Genomic DNA, 10,987 nt, shown 5'->3' with positions numbered 1-10,987 from the left:
TGCACAGTATTACTGGCAAAGTAATGGGGTGGAATCCAAGTCTTTGCAGTGTTATCCTCGTGCTCTAACTTCTGGAATAATGACCTCTCTCAAATAACTGACCTTTGTTCTCAAGTGAGTCACATTTAATTTTACAGATGGAAAATTGACCATTAACAGAAATTTTCTATAAAAAATCTGTAAGCTATTCCTATGCCTCAATAGCCAGAGACTGCCTAGAAGCTTTTTCAAAGTAAGGCATTGAAACTGAACTTAATACAAATCAGTTTTAGTAGTATTACCTAACTTCATATGTCATCATCTGTAGGGAGCTCCATTTATCCTCAATGGAAAGAAAGAAGCCAAAGGTGGCTGGTTCAGGTTGAGTGTCTGCATTGCAAACCTCCTAAGAGTGCTGAGAAAACTCCTAATATGTGAGAGGTCTGATCTGTTGGAGTTTTGAGATTAAACTTTTGTTTGTATTGACATGGTTGCACTGGTGATTGCAAATATGAGGTGCCCAGACTCACTCCTGAACTCAGTGCTTGCATCCTGAAAAGAGAGCACAGTCCAGGGCTGGGTAGGGAATAACCATGGAATTATAATGTGATCATAAATTATCTTCTTAAAACAACAACCAAACAAACCTGGTCTTATGGTTGTACTGAATCAGCAAACTCTGTTCTCAGTTGCAGTCATGTCAGTGCTTCAGCCAGGGGGGAATTTGGGATCTCAGGAGCTCCCATGGAAGTCATGAGAGCCAGGACTGCATCTGCAGGGTGACACTGCTAGGAAGGTCACCTGAGGAATGCCTTGTGTCATCCTGTACAGAGAACAGCTGCAGAGAAAGGGTGGTAAAGCACTGGAACAGGCTGCCCAGGGAAGTGAGGGACTCGCCATCCGTGGAAGTGTTCCCAAAATATGTGGATGTGGCACTGGAGGACATGGTTTAGTGGCAAACACAGTGGTGACGGGTCGGTGGTTGGATATGATTTAAAAGGTCTTTTCCAACCTTAACAATTCTGATCCTAAAGTGCTCCAACAGCTTCTGTAGCAGAAGAGCTGGTGTACCTCAGCCAGCAACAGCTAAAGGGAACAGTTCCTGCTGCTGAGAGCTCCCCTTCCCTTCCCTTCCCTTCCCTTCCCTTCCCTTCCCTTCCCTTCCCTTCCCTGTGCCATTTGGGACACACAGAAGGCATCCTTCACTGACTGTCACATTCCAACCAAACCTCATCCAATCAAGGCTGCTCAGCTCCTTGGACTTGTGCTTGGAGAGTTAGAGCTGCACCTCTGAGAGCAAGGAACCCAAGATCTCTATATCATTTTGGGAGCAGCCACATCCTCACCTTTTCCTGGTAGTGAACATTTCTTGCTCCCCATATGGTTTTCAGTCTGAATTGCTGGAAAACCACACACTCAGCTGTGTTTATTTGGTAACACTATGTGCAACCTCTGGTTTTCTCTGATGGCTGTTTTACTGGTCGAGCAAACAGCTGGCAGATAGATTGCATTAAAAAAAAATCATAAGTACAGGAAAAAAATCAACAAAAATAATAATTCTCTTTTTACCTGAAAATAAGTTTAATTTACATGACTTTATGTTTGGTACATAAATCTATTTCCCCTAAAGTAGAATTTCATGGGGGAAAAAATAGATTTATTTTTTTTCTGTGAGGCTTAAAGACAATATTTGAGAGTTGCTTAAAAATATATACTTAAACCTCTGTACTGACATAAGATAGGCTGTGACAACCTCATTTTCTGCATCCCTGCTCCTTTGGGCCTGGGAGTGAGGCCAGGTTGACCCCACAGCTGCACTTCAGGGAGCTGCAGCTCCCGGGTTCTGCACCTTCGGCGCCGCAGACAGACGGACGTTGTCCCTCCCGCTCCACATGGTGGACACGGGATTCTCCACGGAGTTTTCGGAGCTGAAGTAGTGAACCCCCCAGCCACAGCAGCACTGCAGCTTCTTCACCTCGCAGCGGAACGTCTTGCTGAAGATGTAGTAAATGAAAGGGTTGTAGGCCGTGGAGGACTTGGCAAACAGGCAGGGCAGCAGCGTCACCACGGGCTGCAGGGAGTCGCTGGAGTTAAAGATGGACCAGAAGCTGGTGGCTGCATAGGGAGTCCAGGAGCTCAGGAATCCCACTGAGATGAGCACGGCCATCTGCAAGGGAACAGAGCTGTTTGCAGCTGGACAGACTGGGCTGGATGCTCTGGCACAGGAGGTGTGTGTGGTGTGGGAATCCATAAAATCAGAGGGTTTTGGGAAAGCTGCAAAAGGCAGGCCTCAGAGACAGCAGAACTGTGATTTAGAGCTAAGCAGCAGCCATAAAATAAGTTAGCAGAAAAGTTATGTAAAAATAGAAAAGTACAGACAAATAGAACAATGGTCTATGTATTAGCGCTTGTCTAGAATAACTCCTTAAGCTGCAGAAAAGTATATCTAGCAAGATATTATGAGTTCTAAGCTTAATAATGGAGCTCTGTGCATTTTGTTTAAGGCTTACAAACAGGTATTGTATTCCAAATAAGCAAGAATTATTTTAACTGAAGGTACGTGTGCTTACAGCGATGGGATGGCACTACTGTCAATATGCTTTTGCTTTGTGTGATTGGTCAAAAAACTTATAAAGAAAGTTGTAACATTAAGCTCTTGGTCTGCTGCCTGGGATGTGAGATGATGGCGTTTTCCCATTGTCATAACCATGTAATGAGACCAATGCTGGAAAATAAAACAGCTCAAGGCACGTTCCTCAGCAGTCCCATCCCATCCGTGATTTGTACACAGCCCCCAGCCAGCGATGTGTGGGACCACACCTGAACTGCAACACCCGAAGCTGTGCTTGCTGGGCCCGCATGACAAGAGAGATATTGAGGGGCTGGAACAAGTCCAGAGAAGGGAGAGGAGCTGGGAAAGGGTCTGGAGCACAAGTCTAAAGAGGAGCAGCTGGGGGAGCTCAGCCTAGAGAAAAGGAGATTCAGGAGGACCTTATCACTCTACAGCTCTCTGGAGGGTAGAGCCAGGTAGGAGTCAGGCTGTGCTCCCAGGTAAAAAATGAAAGGACAAGAGGAAATGCCCTCAGGTTGCACCAGGGGATGTTTAGATTGGATATCAGGAAGCATTTCTTCACAGGAAGGGCTGTCAGTATTGGGACAGACTGCCCAGTACAGTGGTGGAGTCACTGTCATTGGCAATATTTTAAAAAGTGTGTTGCTGTGGTGCTTAGGGGCATGGTTAAGTGGTGGACCTGTCAGTGCTGAATTAATGGTTGGACCTGATGATCTTAGAAACTTTTTCTACCCTTAATGATTCAGTGATTCTATGACTGGCCTCTAGAAAGCTTGGATCAATTCTGCTTTTCCACAAGAAATGCACAACTGAAGTCCATATCTGGAAAAAAATAATATATTAATACTTAATATATTAAAATCCTGTTTCCACACAAAATTTCTGTGTAGGTCTCTGTAATTCTATGATTCTGTGAGCTGTGCATGAGCAGAGCCAGCTCTCTGCCAGCTCCTGATTACTGCACACTCTTCCCATCACAGGGATAACTCACCAGGGTCAGCTTCTTCTCCAGTTTGGCTGCATTGGGGATCCTGTCAATATTCTGGATCTCTTGGTAGGCTTTATGAACCTTCCAGGCAATCCCCAAGTAGCAGGCAACGATGGTCAGCGCAGGCAGGACCGTGCACAGGAGGAACATGCTCAGGATGAAGGAGAAACCATTGGAGGAGTTGTGGAATTTGCTCCAGGCTATTGTGCAAGAGATGCCAAAGGGCTCAGGGCCGTAGTAGCCCCAGCCCACCAAGGGCAGGATGGCCCAGAGCAAGGAGTAGAGCCAGATAAAAGCAATCAGAATGCAGACAGTGTTCTTGGTGATTTTGTTACCTGCAAGAAAGAGGAAGAACAAGCATATATGGATCCCATCCCAGCCACACGGGGGTTTGCCATAATTTCTCCTTAGACAGAAGGATGGTGGCTATGGACACACCTGGCTGCTGCTGCAGGTTCCTAACCTTGGAGCTTCTAGAGAAGCATTGAACACAGCCCTCAGTGCTCATCTGGAGCTTAGTAAGGCAGGGAGCTTTACAAGATCAATTTCACCTTGAATGTGCTTTGGTCCCAGCCCAGGAATGCCAGAAGAATATTCCTTCCTTTTCAATTCTAGTGTATCTGCTTGGATACAAATAGTAAGGCAAGGCAGTCTGGTCCAGGAAAACTTTTGTGCTCTCCATTTTCAGGTAGTTTCATTTGGTAAAACTGAGAAGTGAAAAACTTTCATACAGAAAAAAGTTTCATACAGAATTTAATCAGATCCTTCTGGGAACACCAGGATTTGATACTGCACTAAAAGCTGAGGTTTATTCTGCTGTTACTGACCTGATAGCCTACACCACATTCCACAAAGCACCTCCCAGACCCCAAACACAGCAGCACCAGGTGAGCAGAGGGGCGATGTACTCACTGTTGGATTTGGATGAGTTGGTGACCAGGAATCGAATCACGGCCATGGCACACAGGGTCATCATGCTGCAGACCCCAAAGAGGAAACCCATCAGGGCATAGTAAACACAGGAGACATCTCCCCCCAGCCAGGCGTGGTTCCAGGCGGATGCAATGGCCAGAGGGTACATGCTGAGGGCCATGCCAATGTCTGCCACTGCCAGGTTCACTGTCAGCAGCTCCGGTGACTTCAGCAGGGACGAGCGCTTCACAGCCGTGGCGAGGACGGCTGAGTTCCCAAGGATTGTCAGGATGGCTGAAAGGCAAGGATCAACACAGACAGGAATATCACAAGGTTAACACACCTGGGAAATCCACTGGAAGTATGTGAAGTGCCTAAGAGGGGCTACAACAGAGCTGAGGAAGAACTTCTTACAAGATTATGTTGTGATAAGGGGGAATGGCTTTAAACTGAAAGAGAGCACGTTTAGATTTGATATTAGGGGTTCTTCCCTGTGAGGGTGGGGAGGCCCTGGCACAGGTTGCCCAGAGAAGCTGTGGCTGCCCCTGGATCCCTGGAAGTGTCCAAGGCCAGGCTGGACGGGGCTTGCAACATCCTGGAATAGCGGAAGGTGTCCCTGCCCATGGTGGGGTTTGGAATGTCCTGTCACTGTCTGCCCATGTGAAAAGTCACTTTCTGTCTTTTTTATAAGCCCCCTTTAAGTACTGGAAGGCCATAATGAGGCCTCTCTGTAGCCTTTTCCAGAGACAAACCTCCAGCTCTCCCAGCCTGTCTCCAGAGCAAAGCTGCTCCAGCCCTCAGAGCATCTTTGTGGCCTCCTCTGGACCCACTCTAGCAGGTCCATGCATTCCTTGCACTGAGAAAGAATATCCTCACTTCTCCTTCCTGTTGAAGTGCTCCAGCCATCCTGGCCACTTGTCCCCTGCACTTCCCAACGCCTTCCCTCTGTGTGACTTCCCTCATCTTCAACTGGAGTCCCAGCACTGGGCTCTGAGTTGCCTGGGTGATGGGGAAGTGCTGCCTGGGCAGCTCAGAGTTCTTGCTGATCCCTGAAAATTAGCATGAGTGTTCTGGTGGTCTCTGAGAGCAGTGGGACCATGGGAGTTGTTTAGCCAGGGGTGTGCAACAGACCCAGAGCTTGCTTTGCAAAAGGAGATGTCAGAATACATTATTCAGGTGTGCCACAGGGCTTCAAAGCACTGGTGACAGCAGTGTCAGAAGTACATGCACCAAACAACTCGTTTTCTCTCCTCTTTCAAGTGAACATGGTGCTGTAGCAACATTTTGATGAAAGGTTTTCTTGAGAAGGTGTCCTCTAAAGTCAGATGTGAAAGAGGGAGACAGAAAAAGATTCTGTCCTGTTCTCTTGTGGGTGTGAATGCAGGAAGGCTGCATTTGCTCACAGGTACCACTTTAAGTGCCCACAGAGGACATAATAGAGGCATATACAATAAAATGGAATAAATATATTGGCATAAGTACAAAATCCTCCGAGGTGTCAAGAGAAAGGCTAAACTGAAATAGGAACACAAATCTGAGACCCCCGTGTCCCTCCTTCATTCCCTTTCTGACCACCCACATTCACTTGCCCCCTCTGGATGCCCTTGAAGGGCTCCCTGAGCTCTGTGTCTGCACACATGGGATGATGCCCAGGGGGGCTTGGCCACTTGTGGGCAGAGCACTCTCCACAGGCTGGATTCCATGGAACCATGGAATCACAGAATCCTTTGGACTGGAAAACACCTCTAAGATCATTGGGTCCAACCATCCCCCAGCACTGACCACCTCTAAAGCATGTCCCCAGATGCCACATCCACACAGTTTTTAAATCCTCCCAGGGATGGTGACTCCACTGCTGCCCTGGGCAGCTGTTCCTATGCTTCACAGTCCTTTCCATGAAGAAATGCTTCCTAATATCCAATCTAAACCTGCCCTGGTGCAACTTGAGGCAATTTCTTGTTGTCCCGCTACTTGTTATCTGGGAGCAGAGCCCAAACCCCCCTGCCTGTCCTCTCCTGTCAGGGAGCTGTGCAGAGCCAGAAGTTCTCCCTGAGCCTCCTTTTCTCCAGGCTGAGCCCCTTTCCCAGCTCCCTCAGCTGCTCCTGGTGCTCCAGCTCCTTCCCCAGCTCCGTTCCCTTCCCTGGAGTCACTCCAGTCCCTCATTCTGTTTCTAGCAGTGAGGGTCCCAAAACAGAACATCCTCAGGCTTCAGGAGGAAAAATGAACCCAGTTCACTTTCTTTGGTAAGAGCCCAGCCCTTACACGAGATGCAGGAAGCAGCTCTGTCACCAGAGGTGACACCCAGGCCCAGCCTCTCCTTCCCCTTGACAGAAGCTCTTCCCCTCCATCCCACATCCTGTGGGCAGCTGCTGGCACAGGACAGAGCTGTAACTGTGGGACAGGAAAGAAATGGCTGGTGGTGAATGCTGCTGCCCATGCCCTGGCCTTGTTCCTAATAAAAACATCATTTCAGGGCACAAACCTGCAGCCCCAGGGAGGTGGCAGAGCTATGGATAAATACAGCACCTGACTGCAGTTCAGCTCACTGCTTTATTTCTGAGTGAAGCTGGCTGCCACACAAGGCTCTGGATCCCTGCTGGAAGCTGTGCCTGGAGTTTCAGTGCCTCAGAGTCCTTTAGGAGAGGTGTGAGACTGCAGCATGGTGGAACATGAACACGGGGAGCTCCAGCCTCCAGCCCTTTTTTGCTGCCCCTTCCCATTGTGCCTTAACTGCATCTATGTATTTGCACTTCTGAGAGAAGGGAGCTGACATCCTGACTTGAAAAAGCTATTTTTTGTAAACAGGGATTTTCTCACCCTGAGTTGTGCTCTGCTGTGCAGAACAAGAGTAAATATGAAGTGCTAAAGTCCAGCACTTCTGCCCAGAGCCTCAGTATCAAAGCATATGAAAATATAGGCTTGTCTTTCTTATGTCAAACTGAGTTTTCAAGAGAGCTGAAGTAAAGAATCTTAGGAAAAATTCAGGTGGAAAGCATGCCTAAACAAGTTCCACTCCTCTCCAAATCTACGAGGGTAGAAAACAAATGCCTGTGTACATGCAAGAAGCAGACAAAGCAGAAAACAATTAATTGAAGCCACGGGCTGGTAGCTATCCCTACTTGTATTTCATTTTCAAGGTGCCTGCAGCAGGGCAAACAGGCTGCTGCAAAACCCAGAACTGCTATTTGGAAACACTCTGCTGCTCTGTAGCAGTGCATCCTACCCAGACACAGCAGAATGTCACCTGTCCCACCAAGGGTCAGCCCACAGCTGCCTCCCCCTGACCAGTCCCATGGATTGAGCTGCCCTGGCTCAGTTCTCAGGGCTGAGATGCCACAGAAAGTCACACACAACTTATTTCAAATACTTGTGATGCCACAGAGGCAAATTTGTGCTGGTCATTCTTCAGCATCAAAACAAGATTCCAAATCCAAGAGTGGAGATTAATCCTTGCTGCCAAGCAGCTCCAAAGCACTAAGCAGGAGAACCTGTGGGGAAATATTTGCTGCCATTTCCCTCCAGGTTCTTCTGCCTGACCGCGGCACAGACAGAGAATCCCTGTACCCTGTTCCCTGGCTCCAAGCAAACGAGCAGGCTGTGAACTCACCTATGATTAGAAGAAAGACCCCAGCTCCATAATCCACTACTGGGTGGAGTTTGGAAATGTACTGCTCCTCCATGGTCCCTTGGGGAGATGGCTGAAGGTTTCCAATCAAAGGTGAAGGCGCTGCAGGAGCAAAGAGCTCGTCCTCATGGCTTGCCTGCTGCAGGTGAGAGCTGGTGTTGGGTGCTGGCAGTGCAGGGACCCTTCTGCTGCCTCCTTGTCCTGCCTGTGGTGTGGCAGGGCAGAAGCCTGGAGTGAGAGGAAGGATTTTCCCTTGGGAGGCAGAGGGAAAACCAGGCAGAGCCGCTGCCAGAGCGATCCCGCCTGCCTGGCTGGCAGAGCATCTCTCCTCCCACCCCTCCTCTCCCACCCTTTTGCTCCTTGGCTTGTCGGGAAGATTCACAATGCAAATCCCCTCAGATGAGCAAAACCAATTGTTCTTCAACCATCAGCAGCCCTGGGAAATAAAGCCAGGCTGAGGGGGCAGGCAAGGGGAAGGAAGGTTGGGAGTTTTGTATTCCAGCTTCATGGCTGAGTGTGGGAGACACGAGGCTGGGGCAGGAATCTCAGAGTTGAAGTGTTAGAGGAAAGTGTTTGCTGCAGGGGCTCAGCAGGCTCAAAGCCACACCACTGGAGACAGGACTGTCTGAGCTGCTCCAGTGCAGAGCCAGAGGATGCTCTGTCCAGTGCAGGGTACCAGAAGAGAACCAACCTCTGAGGTCACTCTGTGACACCCCAGAGTTCTGACTTGGCCAGCAGCCACAGGAACCCCTCACCTCTGTGCTTTCCTTCTCCTTATAATATCTGAGCCTCAGATCACCATAATGAGCAACCTGGTTTAGTGGGTGGCATCCCTACCCATGGCAGGGGGCTGGAACTAGATGGTCTTTAAGGTCCCTTCCAGCCCAAACCATTCTGTGATTCTGTGATAAGGGATTTTAAAATTCACAAGAACATGGAGTCATCTCAGGTGTGATTTAGGTGGAATTTAGGTGCTCAAGTGTAGCAGTAACAGCCTAAACTTAGGAATCTTGGAGACTTTGAAATGCTTTAGTTTAGGCAGGGTTTTGTATATCTCCAAGCATGGAGACTCCACAACAGCTGTTTCAGTGCCTTTTTGTTCTAAGTCTCACACAGTTCTGGAATAAAGACATCACCCAACTCATGAAATCCAGCAGCTGCTCATGAGCTGCTCAGTGCAGGTGTCCTTCACTGAACATTCCTCAGCAGAGGAGATTCAGCTGAAGGAATGTGGGTGGTTGTAGCCATGCTCTCGAGCCATGGGTGTATAAGCAAGACTCAGTTTAGCACAGGAAAGTAGGATATATACAGTGTTCATCATAACAGGAAGTTCTTCTTCTATCAGAACAGAATAAGAAAGAGAAGAGGTGAGGTCTCAAAAACACGCTCAGTATGGAGAGTTTCAAGCAGCTTGGTCAATTTAGTGTAGCCTGTGCAAGGAAGACAGGTTACCATTTTACAGCATTTTGAGGGAGTGTCCTGGTTCTGACCAGGACAGGGTTAATTTTACAGTAGCCAGGAGGGGCATGGCCAGGACCTGGAGGTGATTCTATAGCACCTGGACAGAACCACCACAGGGAAAAATGTCTGCTAGTGTAGCAAAAGACACAAATCCTGTGGCAGAAAGCAGAAAATGACCACATTCTGTCACTTAATCCAGTACACAAACCCATTGTATTGGTAAATTAACAATGCCAGATCACCACAAAGAGGCTGGAATCTGACTGCTCACCTTGCTAAATTCACAGAACAGTTCCTGGCACTGATTTGGGCTGGACCAGCTGGCACTGTCCTGGCATTCCCAAGCACAGGTTGGCTAAAATGAGCCCAGGATTGTTCCCCACAAGAAGTAACATCATCAGTTTTGAAAACAAAGTGTTTTGTTCCCTGGCCCAGATGTTGCCCATAGGTTTTGCTCTTACCCTGAGTGTCAACATTTATATTCTCAAAGTGCAGCAACTGGATGAGGATTGACTGTTTTAAAGTTCTCAAATAGAGCTTTTAATTCTGATTAAACCCATTATTGATAAAATTCCTGGCCTGTACTACGCAGTCATCTCACCTAATGTTTGTTTTTGGCCTTTCTTGGTGAAACCATGGCAGAGGGCTCAGTTCAAGCAGCCTGATGTCACCCAGTCCTAGCCAGATCTCCTGCTTTCCCACTTGTTCCATGGTCCATACTCTCTCTACTGAAATAAAACACTGCCTTTCTTCAGGCAAGCAAGGAGACCAAGGGCAAGATTAAAACCTTTTCCTGATATAACTGCTAATTATTATTTAATTACTGGAGGCTTCACTGGCTTCATCAGGAGCCCAATCCTCTGCCAGCTCTTGTGGGCACCTTAGATTACACTGTGTGGCTCTTTCACACTGGTTAGATGGCATTTCATTTGTTGTGAAACCCTCAGCTTAGCATTCACATGGGGTAGGATTACATCAACAGCCCAGTTACGAAATGGAAGAAAAGAAAACGAATTATTAAAACCAGAAGAGCTGATGGGTCCCAAACCCAGTGAATTATTCATGTGTAGTTTAACAATAGCAAGTTGTGCTCATCCCCATCTTCCTGCACATCAAGCCATATGATCTGTTCACAACAGCCCAAGGTTATACATTTTGACAGACCCAGATTTGGGGGGGGATCATATTTTAGAAGTCTTTTGTGAAACTTACTTTTGATTTTATAAAGCAGTCATGAAATACATATAAAACAAGTTCCCATTTTTGGCATAAAACAGGGTATGAGCTGAGGAATTACTTGATGCTACCAAGTGAGAATGTCCTACAACTTTATTTTTACTTTCCACAGGGAAAAACATAAACAGTATTTTGAATCTGTAGGAACAAGGGAATTGCTCTGAATTATCAGTTTCCCACTATGTAGGGTTTCATTTTGAGAGATAAAATGTCT

General features: G+C 47.6%; 1 protein-coding gene across 1 annotated transcript; it reads right to left on the bottom strand.

The window, feature by feature from the left end:
* Positions 1-1,798: 1,798 nt before the first annotated feature.
* On the bottom strand, positions 1,799-8,131 carry LOC121360768 (opsin-5-like). The gene is made up of 4 exons (XM_041480843.1): positions 8,059-8,131; positions 4,452-4,745; positions 3,543-3,874; positions 1,799-2,146 (listed from the first exon to the last, which is right to left on the bottom strand). Exons 1-4 carry the CDS (start codon positions 8,129-8,131, stop codon positions 1,799-1,801), a joined length of 1,047 nt encoding a protein of 348 aa, XP_041336777.1.
* Between the last annotated feature and the right edge of the window lie 2,856 nt (positions 8,132-10,987).

The sequence above is a fragment of the Pyrgilauda ruficollis genome, unplaced genomic scaffold, assembly GCF_017590135.1.
Source record: "Pyrgilauda ruficollis isolate IOZ18807 unplaced genomic scaffold, ASM1759013v1 scaffold54, whole genome shotgun sequence".
Classification (NCBI taxonomy): Eukaryota; Metazoa; Chordata; class Aves; order Passeriformes; family Passeridae; genus Pyrgilauda; species Pyrgilauda ruficollis.
Note: the sequence above shows the minus strand (reverse complement) of the source record. Positions and strands in the feature narration are given on the sequence as shown.